Here is a 17,516-nt window from a genome sequence, read left to right on the forward strand (position 1 = left end):
GGCTGCTTAGCAACGTGTCCTTGAAGATGGCTCGAGCTCTGCCAACTTTCGCTTCTAAGTCACGTAGCTCACTTGTGGAAATTTAACCTCTGCTTTCTCGGTTTCATAGCCAACACATCTGTGTTGGAATTACTTTTTTAGATTTTTTAAAGTGTTTTTTTTTAAATGATGTTTTTAAAGATGTTTTGTTTTAATATGTTTTAGAGTGTTTTTAGTGTTTTTGTTTGCCACCCTGGGAGGAAGAGTGAGATAAAAATTTAATAAACACCACCAAGCTACATAATGCTTGCATTATCTGATTGACATTGTCTTGCTATGTGTACTGCATGTGATCATTTGGGAATGCTTTACTTGTTAGCATTTTTGTCTTAATATTTATTGGAAAATGTTAAAAAATCAGTTTTTAAAAGCTGGGCTTGGGTTACCCATTACCTTGCTCCAAAAGGGAATAGCTCATTTGCAATTTCATGGAGTGCTTGCTTCTCATTAAACATGGAAAAACTATTAGATGGATTGCCAGGGCCAAACTCCAAAACAGAGAATTGCCAAGGGCAAGAGACCCAGTTGAAATCCACAGATCCAGGAAGAATTGTTCAGATCCATCCATCTGTCTGATACCCCAATTCTTTCTGGCCATTATTTCTAAGGTTCTAAGCATCTCTCAGGAGCTTTAAAAATTAAGGTCAGCCTCCATATATATACATATACATACATACAATATTTTAGTGCTTGCAGTAGGGTTGCGTAACAAAAACTTGGCAAAATGTGGCAGTAGTTCCAAGCCTACCTGATAAAACTACTATTAGACCCTAACTTTGAATTGTGCATGCAAGGGAAGTTTTCAAATATATTCACTGAACCAGCATTTGAAACTGGATGCTGTCCAAACCATAATTAGCATAACCCTAATGTGACGGTGTAACAAACATTACATTATTACAGCAATTTCTCAGGAAGCCTTACCACAGTTTCCTCTCTAACAATCTACTAATATATGTTTACCACTAATCACCAGCTCCCAATTCTAATTTTTCCTGTATTTCATGTACACGCCCTTAAAATCTTTTATAAAATGATATCCAGGTGCTTCCTGCAATTCAACAACAGATTTACTATAGACACATTCTTAATCCCTAAACAGACTTTCTACTTGCAGACATTAGGATGCCAATTTTTCCATTCCCATTAAAAAATATGTCACTATTTTGTTTAGAAGATTACAACATGCCAAAAGAATGGTATTTGCTTAAATTTTGCAAACAGGAGAAGATAATTTATTAATCTTAGTTCTGCCTTTATACTTGACTTGTCACGTTTTCCTGTATGTGCAGTTTCTGTGAATTGTTCTCATTAATAGTATCCTGTTTCTACATGCAGGAAAGGGCTGAGCACAGTTTGTTAGTTAACATTGCTTCCTATAACCAGGGTCAATATTCTGTAGTAGTGACACTACAGCAGTTATTGTTCAGTGGATAAGCAATGTATCACACTGATGGTTGTTAATGGACATCCTTTGTAGTGAACCGTCAAGGGATAATCAGTAAACCCAGATTTGCAATGGACTTCCTCCTTCCTGTTTTTACAGTGCAAAGTGAGGAGATGCCTCTTCCTGCAAAGCGTCTGTGCTACTTACAAATTTATATAATAACCTACACACCAGTAATAAGTTTTTTTAAAACTTTGCCATTTTGTAACAAAAGATACATACTGAAAGTCACCTTCCATTTGCAAGAATTTAACTTCAATAGTCTACATCCAATATTAGTCTTGTTCAGAGTAACCCCATTGAAATGAATGGACCTAAATGAGTCTAGTTACAACCCAAATACACCTGCACCTTTACAGCCGATTAAACTATTCCATTACAAAAAAGCTATTTACAAATATAAGCGAGCATTTTCTTTAAAATACAAATCTTAACACACACAAATTAGTTCCTCATAGAAACTGCACTGAATAGGAAACACCCAAACATTTATGTATTTATTATTTGATTTATATCCCGGCCTTCCTCCCAGCAGGAGCCCAGGGCGGCAAACAGAAGCGCTAAAAACACTTTAAACATCATAAAAACAGACCTTAAAATACATTAAAACAAAACAGCGTTAAAACATTTTTTTAAAAAAGCTTTAAAAACATCTTTTAAAAAAGGGTTAAAAACATTATTAAAAAAACATATTAACAAGCAATTCTAACACAGACGCAGACTGGGATAGGTCTCAACTTAAAAGGCTTGTTGAAAGAGGAAAGTCTTCAAAAGGTGCCAAAAAGATAGCAGAGATGGGGCCTGCCTAATATTCAAGGGGAGGGAATTCTACAGGGCAAGTGCCGCCATACTAAAGGTCCGTTTCCTATATTGTGCAGAATGTACCTCCTGATAAGATGGTATCTGCAGGAGGCCCTCACCTGCAGAGCGCAGTGATCGACTGGGCATATAAGGGGTAAGAGGGTCTTTCAGCTATCCTGGTCCCGAGCTGTATAGGGCTTTGTACACCAAAACTAGAACCTTGAACTTGGCCCGGTAGCAAATGGGCAGCCAACATGCCTAACAATGTGGCACTTAATGCTTCATATTTTTTTAACCCCAATGTTCTTGAAAGGAGAATGCCCTAAAACGCTGGTACGTCAATAAACTAACATAAAGTTAATGAATGGAAAATTGGAGTGGCTCCTTGGAATAGGCTCAGTCATATACTACCAGAAAAAAATCTAAAAAATTGCATTGGTTCTCTACACCAATAATTAAAGAAGGATTTGTTTGTGATAAGATCTGCATAACGTCTGCACTCATTACTTGTTTTAGGGTCAGTGGGGTTCAGCTAGCAACACATGGACTTGACCAGGTTGCATGCTTTCATCCATCTTGTTTTTCTGCCCTCCTTTACTCATTTCTCCAAGCCAATAGGGACTGATGTGTGGCTCCACAGGAAATATCTGAGGCAGTTAGATTCCCTAAGCTTGGGAACCTGCTGCCCTCAGCCTCCCCCACCCACCGTTCATGCAGATGGGACGGGGAGCTCAGAGGGAGAGGTGGAGGGTAGGTGGAGGCAAACCTCAGGAAACCTAAACAGATGGTGTGGGGGAAGGAAGTGGAGGAAAAAGCCCTCTGCAAGTGATCAGTTCAGGCATCTTGCAAGAGTGATCTGTCCTATCTCCAGCAACCTGCTGGGCAGAGAGGGAGCAACAAGAAAGAGGGTGACAGAAACAGAGAAAAGGGCTAGCTCCTTACACTTTGGACGTTTGCCAGGATGCAGCCCCCCCCCCGACAGGAAAAAAAGGTTCCCCAGCCCTGCCCTAGACCAATGGGAAAAGGCAGGGAGGTACAGGGCTTGGAGAGTTTTGAAGGCAGCTGTGGGTGGGTGAGAAATATAGGGGAGGATCTATGTGGCAAATTAAATATGCTTCCCAATTCCCAATGGGAGATTGGTCCACTGATACATTTCAAATTCTTTTTCTTTGTGGAGACTGCAGATCACACACAGATAAACTCCACATGCTATGGCCCCATACATGTTTCCAATAAACACTATTATCCCATCCATATCCACAAACGGGATTTAAAAAAAGCTTGTCAAGTGTGGTAATCTCTATTTCTAATGCTCATTCCTACCAAGTCTCAAGTACAAATTCTCACTCCAAATGTACGGACAGCATCCTTCATTTTAAAATGATGCCCTTAGCAGAAGACTCTACACTCTGACATCCTCTTTCAAGTGAGCTGGCTGGTTGAGAGATGCGTTTTACATTTTTACATTCCTAAAAGCTTGCAATGAATAATAATATTCAAAAGAGGAAGACTGGTGAAGAAGTATAATATATGCTGTGACAACTAAAGTCACATCCACACCACATATTTAAAGCACATTTATATAGCTTTGTCTTGGTTTTCCCTCAGGAATCCTACGAACTGTTGGTTACCCTTCAAAGAACTATAATTCCCAGCACCTTTAATAAACTACAGTTCCTATTATTCTTTGAGAGAAGCCATGTGCTTTGACCTCCTCTAGGATGCACACCTTAATGTGGTGAGGGGGTTTGAGAGTGTCAAAGAAGTTGAGAACAATCCCATCAGGAGTCTAGACCAAGAGACAAGACTCCTGGCAGGGTCACACAAAGCAGAATGGTCAAAGCTGAGACATCAGACTAATATGCATCCAGACTCAGAGGAAGGCAATGGTAAACCACCTCAATACCTTTTACCATGAAAACTCTATGAACAGAGTATCCAAAATGCGGTGCTGATGCCCCTGACACCATCTTGGTTGATGGCAGGGATGCATGCGTATACTGGATCTTTATGTATAAATAACCTATCTGCTAAAGACTGTTTGTACTAAAAATTACCTTGTATGCAGAAAATATTCATCCAAAGTTCCAATACACTTTTTACCCTTTAGTGCAGAAAGCACCTTGAATATTTCATCTTGCAGTAGCAAATATAGAACCTTTATAAATACTGTTGGAAAACAGTAAGTGCATCTTTAATGAATATCTACTTTAAAAGGGCTTAAGTAGGTTTATACAGGTGTTAGCATTCGTTTAAGCAACCATAACATGTGTGTTAGGCCCAATGTTGGTTATAAAATATATCCAATGCTAGTAATTGTAATACTGCTTCAAAACTTGTTGAATACATTGTTGCACCTGTTCGCAGTGGCACAAATCTGAAGTGGTAAAAGAGTGGATTTCCCATAAGCCACTACTCCTAAGCACACTTCCATAGCTGACTTCTGCATAGCAGTTGCTATTATTCATACCTTTACAAGAGGCAAATATGCAGTATGCAGAACATGAAAGTCCCGTGTGTATGCAGAACATTTCTTTTGTAGACGATATTGCGAAAGCCATATTATACACACACACACAGAGAGACAGAGAGACAGAGAGACAGACAGACAGACAGACAGACAGAGCACAACTTGACAGAAACGCTGCCTGTATAAAACCTACTAAAAGAAATGGGTTATTTCACAAAATTTCTCTTTCAAATCTTGTACTGCTGTTGTTGCTGTTGAGAGTAAAGCACCAAAGCATGTTACAAGTGACCTGAACCAGTAGGGAGGCAATAGACAGAAAGGCAATCTATTCTTCCCTCTGCTAATTCCTCCTCTAAAGTGACTGCTGTTTTTGCAGGCTTTGCTCCTCCCCTTCCTCCCTTTTCATCCTGTCTTTGTTCTCAGTTAGTAATGGCTCCCTGGGTACAGGCCACATGACTGCTTCAGCATGTATGATTTTACCTCTTTGTAGTAATAAACCTCAAGTTTAACAGACCAGTTATTTTTGCACTCTGCTGCAATATATATATCTAGATCTAGATCTAGATCTAGACACACACACACACACACACACACACACACACACCAAAAGCTTTAACAGTTCCTACATCAGCTCTGCAAGGAAAAGGGGAACTGAACTTGTGGCTTTTAGGAGACTTGTCTAGAAAAGTTGATAATGAAAATAAAAGTTTCATGAGCGATATCTAAGCCAAGGCTTGATGTATTTTGCAGTTTTAAGTAACCTCAATTTTGTGTACAGAACGGGTGTGCTCACTTCATTATGCACTTCCCCCCACTGCAGCTTGACAGTTTGTTTAGGATTTTGACTGTAGTATGTGTGCCAGAGCAAAAGGGAAAGAATTCAGGGCCTATGTGTGATCTCTAGAACGCATAAACCACAGAAACACAGAGTTATTGCTGGCCATCTTGTCTAGCCCTTTGCTAGATGCAGGAAATGCAGAGCTAGAGCATCCCCAATAGATGGCCATCCAGCCTCTCCTTGAAGACCTCCAGAAAGAGAGAAACCACCTGCCCTTCCTGGGAAATTGGCTCCATCATCAAACTTCTCTGTTAAAAAGTTGTTCCTAATAGAATCATAGAACAGTAAATTTGGAAGGGCCTATAAGGCCATCAAGTCCAACCCCCTACTCAATGCAGGAATCAATTTAAAGCATACCTAGCAGGTGGCTGTCCAGCTGCCTCTTGAATGCCTCCAGTGTTGGAGAGCCCACCACCACCCTGGGCAATTGGTTCCATTGTCATACTGCTCTAACAGTTAGGATGTTTTTCCCGATGTTCAGTTAAAATCTGGCTTCCTGTAACTTGTCCATTATTCCATGTCCTGCACTCTGGGATGATTGAGAAGAGATCCTGGCCCTCCTCTGTATGACATCTTTTCAAGTACTTGAAGAGTGCTATCACATCTCCCCTTAGTCCTTTCTTCTCAAGGATAAACATGCCCAGTTCTTTCAGTCTCTCCTCATAGGGCTTCATTTCCAGTCCCCTGATCAGTCTTCTTCTCCTCCTCTGAAACTTTTCTAGTTTGTCTGCATCCTTCTTAAAGTGCAGTGTCCAGACCTGGATGCAGTACTCAAGATGAGGCCTAACCAGTGCCAAACTGAGGGGAACTAGTACTTCACACAATTTGGAAACCAAGCTTCTGTTAACGCAACCTAAAATAGTATTTTCCTTTTTTGCAGCCACATTGCACTGTTAGTTCATATTCAGCTTGTGATTAACAACAATTCCAAGATCCTTCTCACATGTAGTATTGCTGAGCCAAATATCCCCCAGGTATAGAAGTTTGCACTTATTCCTGTAAAATTTCATTCTGTTGTTTTCAGCCCAATGCTCCAGCCTATCAAGATCCCTTTGAATTTTGTTTCTGTTCTCCAGGGCATTAGCTGTCCCTCCCAATTTTGTATCATCTGCAAATTTAATAAGCATGCCCTGCACCTCCTCATCCAAGTTATTAATAAAAATGTTGAAGAGCACTGGGCCCAGGACCGAGCCCTTGCAGTGCCCCACTCATTACCTTCCCCCACTTTCAGAAGGAACCACTGATAAGCACTCTTTGAGTAAGATTCTGTAGCCAACTGTGGATTCAATATTCAACATTTAACCAAAATCCTGAAGCTCAAATCCATCAGATCTGGTCGTGCCCTCTGGGGGAGCCAGGAACAAGTATGTGCTCCGTTCTGTGTGAAAGGCCTTAGATAGTTGAAGTATACTAACATACCCCGCTCTCTTCTCCCAGCTAAACATACCAAGTTCCTTCAACCTTTCCTGACAGGCCTTGTTTTCTCTGTCACTGACCATCTTTGTTGCCTTCCTCTGACCTCATTCCAGCCTTTCTCTTTTTTTCTTAAACCCTATTATTTTCTCCTTAAACCCTTCCATTATTACCTGGTTTAACATACTTTTGTTAATTTAGTCTTGCAACCCAATCATCCCATTTAACAATCACTGAGGATGGGGCACAGTGCCTTTCACACAAACACAGTATACCAGAATCTAAAATATCCTCTAGTCTAGAACATAGATAGATGACAGAATGATGTATCAGCACCACTATGCCATGAAACATTTAACACCAAAATATATTGTTGCATTATCATGTAACACTATTTCAAGGTATAAGAGAGAACTGGAAGGGGAAGGATACTCACTAAGACCTAAAGTCAGTCTAGACACAAGAGCCACTTATATCTTTGTAGACACATGTACACTGGATGGTGTAGCAATAAGTAATTAAGAAAGAAAACAACAGAATAGCTCCACTTGCTTAGCACAGGATGCAACAATAAAACGTATCTTTGGGATCAGGACATTATAGTGAAAAACAGTAAGAGCAATCTCATCTCTACATAAGATTTGCTAACGCTCCACTTCCAAAGAAAGCCGATTTACAAGTCCAGTGACTACATAAATAGCCAGGCACACCCACTGGCTTTGACAGGTCTGGAAAAATACACACATCCACATCCCACATACAACCACAACGGGCGATATAAAATCAAGCTCTGTGCTCCTTCCCTTATATTGCACAAGTATTTCACCCAAGATGAGGCAAGAACCAGAGTCTATCAGATTCAGGCCTTACAAGTGTCAAGAAAATAAAAAATTAGAGATTTACCAAAAAAACACCTTATTAAAGTTATGGAGATACTCTAATAAGGCAGAAGGCAAAAAAAAGCCTGGCCAGTATTAGTTGCAGAGGAACTTCTGTAGTAAAGCTATAGATAGGGATGTTTGTGGGGACAAATGTATACCTACAGACACCATTTCATCTGTCTTCTGCAAGATTGTCTAAAAAGCTGCTTCCCCCTCTTCATTTGGCAGCTCCTTGGTCTCCAAACAGGCAATGTGTAAAAATTAAAAAAGCTCAGAATCCTAATGCCAGGTTCTCTACAGAAGTGTATTTTCTCTCTCATTTCAAAGAGAACAGAATTGGATCCCTCAGATTTTTGATCAGTCTGATTTGCCTGCTTTGGGAGGCCAGGTGAGATGCCAAAAAAGGAGAAAGGAAAACACCTTTTTTGAAAAAAGAAGGTCCTGCAAAACGCAGAAGTGAAGTGCCACCAGGATGAAACAGACACAACAGGCAGCCTCACATACACAAGAAAAAGACACATCACAGAGGAACTGGGGGAGAAGGTACAAAGACCACCACCCCAAGACGGAACGGCGAGGAACTCCACAGCAGGAATCAAAGGCTTGCGAAAATATCCCTCCCTTGGATTCAGTACGAAAGGGGAACCTCTCTCTAAAGCCTGCTCCCCGCAGTAAATAAATGTGCGTGTGTGGCTTGGGAGGAGCTGTCATTGCTCTTGTTCCTGCTATTCCGACGAGAGCGCAAGAGAAAAAGCATACGGGGGGGAGGGGAGAAGCAGTGCACGTGCAATCTCTGTGCTTGGCAAGGGAGAGCCTCCCCTTCTCCTCCCCCCGCTCGTTCACCTCAAGGTGGGTCCCACACAGGCCGTCTCTGTGCTCTCAATCTCCTGCAGGATCCGCTCATGTTCTGGCAGGCTCTCCGCCATCTTGGATGAGAGGGAAGCAAGTAAGCGGTAGACGCACGGAGGAAAAGAAGGAGCGAAAGATAGCGGGGGAAGAGAAAGGGGCGGGGCGAGCCGATGCAGAGTGGAAACGAGCGAATCAGCGAGCAAGCAGGCGTCGTCGACCTTCAGAAGAACCTGCCTCCTGCGGAGCGGTCCTGATTGAGGGGCGCTTCCCTTGCGCTAGTCGTGTAGTTGCAGCGGAAGTAGTAGCTTTTCTGGCAGCGGGCGGTGAGGAGGTTGTAGAAGGGTGGGAGATTTTTATTGACTGCTAAGGGGCGCGTAGCTCGACCCTATAGATAATTTGGAATAAGTGACGCTGCGTTCAAGGGGGCTTCACTCTGTATGTAGGCTGTGCGTACCTCGTTGCTTGCTGAGTCCCTCTCCCAACCTGTTCATGCCGCCCGATCCTGTGTGTGTTTACTTCGAAGTAAGTCTTACTTGTGGGTACCTTAAAGGTACTGGGCTCGAAGACTGCTTACATGGAAGTACTGAGTTCAACAGGCCTTACGGGACCCAACGTGTCTAAGGGTGCAGCAGGCCTGTAGCTGGCGGTGGGCTTCCTGCCTAAAAATGCCTGGCCTCTTTTTTTTTTACAAAAAATAAATAATTTCAATAAACAATTTCTCCTCCTATTTGCCTATTCTATGCCCCCTCCAGCGTGGTGTAGTGGTTAGAGTGTTGGACTACGTCCTGGGAGTCCAGGGTTCGAATGCCCACACAGCCATGAAACTCACTGGGTGATCTTGGGCCAGTCACTGCCTTTCAGCCTCAGAGGAAGGCAACACACAGCGCAACATATACTATTCATAGGATCGCCATAAGTCAGGATCGACTTCAAGGCAGTCTATTTCCATTTCCAACTTTTCGGCTGGCAAGGGGCTTGGGATCAGAGCACCAAACTTTGAGGGAGACTTTGGATCAGAATCATACTCAAAAGACTGCTTATCAATGGTTCCTTCTCAAACTGGGCAGAAGTAACGAGTGGGGTACCACAGGGCTCAGTCCTAGGCCCAGTGCTCTTCAACATTTTTATTAATGACTTGGATGAGGAGGTACAGAACATGCTTATCAAATTTGCAGATGATACAAAATTGGGAGGCACAGCTAATACCGTGGAAGACAGAAACAAAATTCAAAAGGACCTTGATAGGCTGGAGCATTGGGCTGAAAACAACAGAATGAAATTCAACAGGGATAAAAGCAGTTCTACACTTAGGAAAAAGAAACCAAATGCACAGTTATAAGATGGGGGATACTTGGCTCAGCAATACGACGTGTGAAGGATCATGGAATTGTCATTGATCACAAGCTGAATATGAGCCAACAGTGAGATGTGGCTGCAAAAAAGGCAAATACTATCTTAGGTTGCATTAACAGAAGTATAGTTTCCAAATCATGTGAAGTATTAGTTCCCCTCTGTTCAGCACTGGTTAGGCCTCATCTTGAGTAATGCATCCAGTCCTGGTCTCCGCACTTCAAGAAGGATGCAGACAAACTGGAACAGGTTCAGAGGAGGGCAACAAGGATGATCAGGGGACTGAAAACAAAGCCCTATGAGGAGAGTCTGAAAGAACTGGGCATGTTTAGCCTTGAGAAGAGAAGACTGAGTAGAGATATGATAGCACTCTTCAAGTACAGGAAAGGTTGTCAAACAGAGGAAGGCCGGGATCTCTTCTGGATCATCCCAGAGTGCAGGACACGGAATAATGGGCTCAAGTTACAGGAAGCCAGATTTCGACTGAACAGCAGGAAAAACTTCCTCACTGTTAGAGCCATACGACAATAGTGGGCTCTCTGACACTGGAGGCATTCAAGAGGCAGCTGGACAGCAATCTGTCGGGAATGCTTTGATTTGGATTCCTGCATTGAGCAGGACTTGATGGCCTTATAGACCCCTTCCAACTCTACTATTCTGTATGATATGACTTTGGATGTGCCTAACTCTGCACAGGACTGGTCTGCACATATCTACAATGATTTAGAGGTGCTTCCAGATTACCTGCTTGAGTATTCATCCTGTTTATTGAGTATTCATCCTGATTTGTCTTCCGGGAGATTAGATGTTGCCTATTTAATTCACTCTGGTTTGTTTATGGGAAGGCTAGATGAGGTTACATCAAACATAGTGTTACCCCGCACTTTCCTGCGCCTTTTCCCATCACTTTCCTTATTGCAAAAAAATCTGTCTTTTTGGGAAGCAGATTTGTAGCACAACAGCTCCAAATCAGCTTTAATTGTGCAACCTGAATCTGTCAGTATGTGATTGAATTCCACCCCAAAATAGCAACAATCTGGAAACACCCTCAGATGGCCACTGAAGTTCTGTCTTGGAAGGGAGGGAGGTGGCTAAAAAAGATTCTCTGTACTCTGTCACACTCTCAATTCCAGGGTTGAAGAATGACAGTGCAGACAGTTTCTTGAGATGAGATGAATGATCTCAAACTAACCATTGAGAATAAGAATGCTGCATTTAACCTCATGACGGGTTTTCAATACAGAGGTGAGAAAATCATATGTGTATGTGCCACTCTTGATGACTGCTAGATAAAGATGTTTACAGATATTTTGGAGATACTTCACAAGCCAGTTTTATAGCAGTGCATTGATTATATTATCAAAATGCAGGGGAAATGGTAAAATAATTATTTCTATGTGTTGGGGTCAAACCCCACAGAGTTTCAACATAAAACACAATACTTTTAAATAGAAATGAGTCACATCTTCAACTATAGGACATGGGGTGATTGCATTATTTGTATATCACATTTTCCTCCAAGAAGATTCAAGGTGACATATATTCTCTACATGCCATTGTGACCTCACAATAACCCAGCGAGGATGATTAGGCTGAGAGACAGTGACTAGAACAAGTCGTCTAGAGCACTGTTCTTCAACCTTGGGTCCCCAGATGTTATTGGATTACAACTCCCATCAGCCCCAGCCAGCTTAGCCAATGGCTAAGGATGATGAGAATTGTAGTCCAACAACATATGGGGACCCAAGGTTGAAGAACAGTGGTCTAGAGGATTTTATGACCAAGTGAGGATTTGAATCCAGGTCTCTCCAGGCCTAGTCCAACTCCTAGTCCAACTCTCTAACCACTGGCCCCTAGTGATGAGATGTCCAGTGACATAGATGCATTGATGAGTGAATCAGCCCTCTGTCTGAAACTGGTGAAATAGTAACAGACCACCACTGGGCATGTGCAAAATCACTTAACAGAAGGGGCCAGGCTTCCATGTCATTTGGAGCCTCCATTTCAAAATAAATCATTTTGGAGGGGAAATATAAGGGGGAAATGTTTTTGGAAAATAAGTGTTGAGGTTGGTGTTCAAAAGGCATTGCAGTTGTTCCTTATCCAAAAATGCATCACTACCTGAGATAACAATATTTGTTTTCCCAGGGTACCCCAACTCCAAAGCACACTGACCTTTGTCAGGATTGTGGGCATCCTAGTGGACTTTATCCCTACACAACCAATTTCCAGGCTACTTGGTTGACAGATTTCCTATTGCCTTTTTCATGGACCAGCACAAATTATACTCTTGTGCAGCTCTCTCCAAGGTCATCTTTGATGCAAGGAGGCAGGTCACGCAGGACACTGTTCTTCAACCTTGGGTCCTCAGATGTTGTTGGATTACAACTCCCATTATCTCCAGACAGCATGGTCAATCGTCAGGGATGATGGGAACTGTAGTCCATCAACATATGAGGGCACAAGTTTGAAGAACAATAACCCTAGGGCATAGGCAGTGCCATCTTGGAGAACTAGTGTACCTGTTTGGGAGTGCAGTGGAAGGAATATATTTATCAACTACATTTGTGTTGCTGCCCAATAACGTATGTTCTTGGGGCAGCTCACAAAAAGTCAAAGAATAAAATATTAAAACTACAATACAGAACAATAAAACAATAAAAATTGGTCTTTCTGGCAGATATTCAATCAAACATCAATCATAAAAACAAGAAGCCCAGATCATAAAAACATGTGTGAAAGGTCTGGGTGATTAAAAAAGGAAAATTAGTGAGACTAAGGAGGCAGGACAGCGGGGGTGTGTGTGATGCAGATTAACACTGATATAATTCCTTGTAAGAAAGGCTCAGTCTTCATAGAACTATGTTGGGTCTCCCCCTTCCTTTTAACATTTCCCGCCCTACAAGTTTTTTGTACGTCTGTGAGCCATGGGGTTCCCCTAAGCTACCTAACAGTTCCCTCTTATGTGTGGATGATGTTGTTTCGTCTTCATAATGATCCACATTGAGAGAATAAGTTTGTTATTAATATTATTTCCTATTTATTTCTTTATGATGAAATAGTCTCTTTGATGGATGGATGGATGGATGGATCACTTTGACCTTCTGTATCTGGAAGTGGATGGGGAGATACTGCATAATTGTAAGAACGGGGGGGTGGGGGGATGACAACACAAGCTCTCCCAATTGAAAACAGCAGAAAAGGTGGAGCTGCTTGACCTGCTTGGGTCTCTCAAGAAACTGGGCCCAGCTGACGTCCTTCTACCCTGACTTGCACATGAGGAAAGGGGAACAGGAGGAAATGGGTAAAATGGGTAGACAAAAAAACTCAGAAGTGCTGCCATCCGCACAGAACCAGAAAGGGAGGCAGTCATTGTTGCTGCTACAGCCCTTTCTTTAAAAATGGTTGAAGAATTACTTGGATAAAAATTCAAATAAATGCTTTTCCACTTTATTTCCATTAGGCAAAGAAAAACTGAAACTTGAAAAGAAAGATACACCGGGTAATAGCTAATGTTAGTGCATTGAATTCAATGGCTCTATGCTGAGTATGACTTTGGTTGGCTATTCCCCAGAGTTCCTGTCTAGCAGAATCATCTTTGTAAAACAACCCTTGCAGTACAGCTATGCTATTTTTAAAAACTCGGTCAGATACTAAAAATAATTTGAATACGATACCGTGTAATCAAATATAATATGACCATGGAAATACAAATATTATTTCCTTCCTTTTTATTTGCTAATTGCTTGATTATAGCATATAGTAAGTGAATCTTCTATTGTGAATATCAATCCATTCTGTATTTCACTCTCCAGCCTCTAACTAGCAGCTCACAAAAAAACCTCCATCACCTATTTCTCAGATATAACATTTTCTTAGCCCCCAAAAGGGCATGTAAGTTAAAATTCACAGAAACCAAACCACAGTATGTATCACCAGCAAAACCTATGCTTCAGAGTAAAACTGTGCCCAGCACAGCCAGCCAAATAACTCCCCTGAACAGAAAAAGAACTGTGACTTAGGAAGAATCATACCTTATCATGCTGAATTGAAATGTTTTTCTTGGAAATAATACATTTCATTAAAATCAAGCGATATGTTTCAGTTTCAGGGATGTCAGTCTCTACATTATTTTAGGAATAGCTTTACTTCCACTGAGGTCAGAAAGAACAGTATGATAGCTCTGTTCTTTATGGCTAAGAAACAAAAAATAAAACAACCCCTTACAGCAGAATAAAGTGCATTCTTTGCAATATGATACTACTTACCCTAAAGTGATTCCTAGAGGCAGCTCCAAGTACTTAATCTCGCCAAGGACAGTTTCATATATGTTATCTTTGCTTTCTTCCACATAAAATCCCACCGTGTTTGGGCTGGTATTTGTGGCCATGGTCAAATATTAAACTGTTCAAATGTTAAGGGACAACGTTCTCTTATTATTACTATTCAAATGAAAAACAGTTAGCAATGTAAAAATTAGCAATGAGAAAACAAACTGTGGTTTGACTTTGGGAGTCTTGAAGACGTTCTGCCCACAAGTGTGACTCAGCTGTTGTTTCCTTGCCAGCTCTGGTAACCTTTTGCTTGTGACCACTCAGTTGCCTCCTTGAGGCCAGGTCTACTTAATGCAGACCTATTTTTATGTAATAGGGAAATATTAGTTAAAATGCTGCAAATGTACAATATTTTGATTCATCCATAAAATAGAAATATATCCATGGGATAAGACAAAGCAAAGGGTGCTTTAAAAGCAATGAAGTTTGAAGCTTCGACATCAACTTCTGATTCCTCCCTGCCAAATGGCATACACTACCATCATATTTCCATGCTCAGCTTTTTTCCTTTTGCTCTAAGAAAAGTCCACACAAACCAAGGAAACATTATATTGGGGAAAGTGCTACAATATATACAAAGCTCAGTGTGTGCTGCTTTGGGACTTTTCGTAGCAATCTCAGAGATGTATTTTAAAATCTGTTCTTATGATGTTTTAGAGTGTTTTTAGTGCTTTTGTTTGCCTCCCTGGGCTCCTACTAGGAGGAAGGGCGGGATATAATAATAATAATATAATACATAATGCATCTTGGTAACTATTCTATTAAAAACCAGAGAGGCCTGCAACAAAATGTTGCTGTGTGAGGTGTTTCTGTTCAGGGTTACAGCCACTCCATCCCATTCCCCCTCCCACCTAGTCTTCTATGTGTCTCTCCCCGCCCTGCAATGTCAGTCACCATTCCATGGCCTCTAAACATGGACAGTTCTCATTGGGCTATGGAGGGGAGGGGCTTTGTGGTTTTTTTAAAGTAGAAATGTATACTGCCACAAACTTTGGCATTCCCCCAGTCCAGGGCCAGATTAAGGCCAACTGATGCCCTAAACACAGCCCAACAGTGGTGCCCCCCTTGGCCCTTCCATTGCTTAACTGACAAGACATTAAGAGTCAATAAGTGCTGAAGGTGAAATAAGAGACTGAAAAATCAGTTTTCTTCCAGGCCAAACTCCACAACTATATTAAATAAAAACTGGTTTTTTTAAATTTTATTTAACACTAAATAGCAGTAAGCAATATAAGCAAATTATTTACTTATAACTAGGGCAACAGAAAAAATGCAAATTTTCAGCACTGTTTTATGCATTTCTTAATAAAATTGTTATAAGGGAAAAATGCAAATACAAAAAAAATTTTGAAAATGATTTTTAATCACCCTCCCAAAGATTATAAGGCAAAATAAGATCTGATATTATCTCTACTGAAATTATGTTATCTCGAGAGCATACTTTTCAATTTTGAAAATCTTTCTACAGAAATCGGTGTCGGTGGACAATTTTTTAAAAAATATATTCTAATGGAGAAATATCATTATTTGTACGAAACAAAACATCTTTTATTCCGTTGCTTTCTAACCTTGAAGATACATAGCATTTCAGCATACATGGATCAAAAGATGCAAAATAATGCTTATTGACATTGTTGCCTACTTATAACTTTATTTATACTTTAAAAAGTGTTCTCCTAGATTTTTTAATTGCAAAGTCTTTGATCAAGTCCTCAAAACTAATCTGGGGTAACATATCTGCTTCCATACTTAGCATAGATAAGGCATCCAGCCTGTCTTGTCGCATAGTTGTTTTGTTGGGATTTTTAATATGCTTGAGCTGAAAAAATGAACGCTCAGCTATGCAATTTGTGACCATTAATGTTAAAAATATATGCAAGGCAATATATATATTTATAATTATTAGAAAAACACTGAAATTCATGCAGAAAAATGTTGGTAAGACAGACAAACATACTGAACTCCAGGTTTATGTCTGACACCTTCAAACTTTTAAACTTTAGTCACTCACCATACCAAAGAAAATGTTTTTTTAACAATTCAGATTAAAGTCGAACACAGCAGATAAAGAGAATTACAAAAAATTTGACTAAAGTTGAGTGTGGCAGTGAAAGAGTTGAGAGTTAAGGGCATGATAGCTAGGGGAAAAAACTCTGTGGTGCCCCCCTTCCCTTGGTGCCCTAAGCACGTGCTTATTTTGCTTAATGGTTAATCCAGCGCTGCCCCAATCCTACTGATGCCCCTGTCTTGTGTGAGGGTAGCACTACATAAGCAATGGCACTCAGCCTGAATATCAGAAATAGAAGGAATTTGGGGTTTTATTGCATAAATGGGACTCAGAAAAATAAAACCCTGAATTCCATATCATCACTGATGTTGTGCTATAAGCAAAACTTGCTTATTTGTCACATAACTTTCCATCCTGCAGACTCTTAAGAAACTCTCTGACTTCCAATCATTCTTTTAAACTATAGGCAACAATGAGAGACATATTTAACAAAACAATCATACCACTGAATTTCACTCCAAAACGTAGGTATTTGTGTAAGTTTGTTTTTTAAAAAAATGTTTGTCAGTGGATAGCAGATTTCTAGTGATTCCAAAGATAGTGTAAAGTATCTTGCCATTGGATAAACAAAAGTTTCCACTTATTGTAAGAAGAGAAATCCATCCATAACATTTTTTCTTTCCCTTTAAAATATCCTCAAGGGGGAAAATGTGTGCCCTCAATTCCCATCAATACCCCATATTATTTGATCTATTATGATTATATTTTTGCCTGCTCCTACCTGCTGGAGGGGCTGTGGTGGAGGTACACTTATGCCTATGTGGTGGTTCTGTCCTTTATTTTCAGGATTCTGGGATCAAGTTCTTGAGCAAATAGCAATAATAACAAGTCAAGTCATTTCTGAAAATCCTTTATTGGTATTGTCTATTTTTTCAGATGCTTCCAAGTTACTGTACAAATACCTTATAATTTTAGCTCTTGATAGCAGTCTGAATGGAGATTTCTGGGTGTTGGAAAATAGCCTACGGATTATCATTGCAAAACTGATATTCTCGAGTACTGTATGGTACATTGCACTGGCTTAAA

The 17,516-nt window shown here is 40.7% G+C and overlaps 1 protein-coding gene across 10 annotated transcripts in view; it reads right to left on the reverse strand.

Annotated features, from left to right (window-relative positions):
* Positions 1–14,612, reverse strand: part of EXOC6 (exocyst complex component 6) — a 143,315-nt gene extending 128,703 nt beyond the window's left edge. For 3 of the 10 annotated variants that reach the window (XM_061635532.1, XM_061635531.1, XM_061635530.1), the window contains exon 1: positions 14,357–14,609. In XM_061635532.1, coding sequence (XP_061491516.1) covers positions 14,357–14,478 — 122 coding nt within the window. In that variant the 5' untranslated portion in view covers positions 14,479–14,609. Of the gene's footprint in view, positions 1–8,732; positions 8,990–14,356 lie in introns of those variants that run through there. The other 7 variants (XM_061635534.1, XM_061635525.1, XM_061635528.1 and 4 more) reach the window with 6 other exon arrangements.
* Between the last annotated feature and the right edge of the window lie 2,904 nt (positions 14,613–17,516).

The sequence above is a fragment of the Rhineura floridana genome, chromosome 7, assembly GCF_030035675.1.
Source record: "Rhineura floridana isolate rRhiFlo1 chromosome 7, rRhiFlo1.hap2, whole genome shotgun sequence".
Taxonomy (NCBI): domain Eukaryota; kingdom Metazoa; phylum Chordata; class Lepidosauria; order Squamata; family Rhineuridae; genus Rhineura; species Rhineura floridana.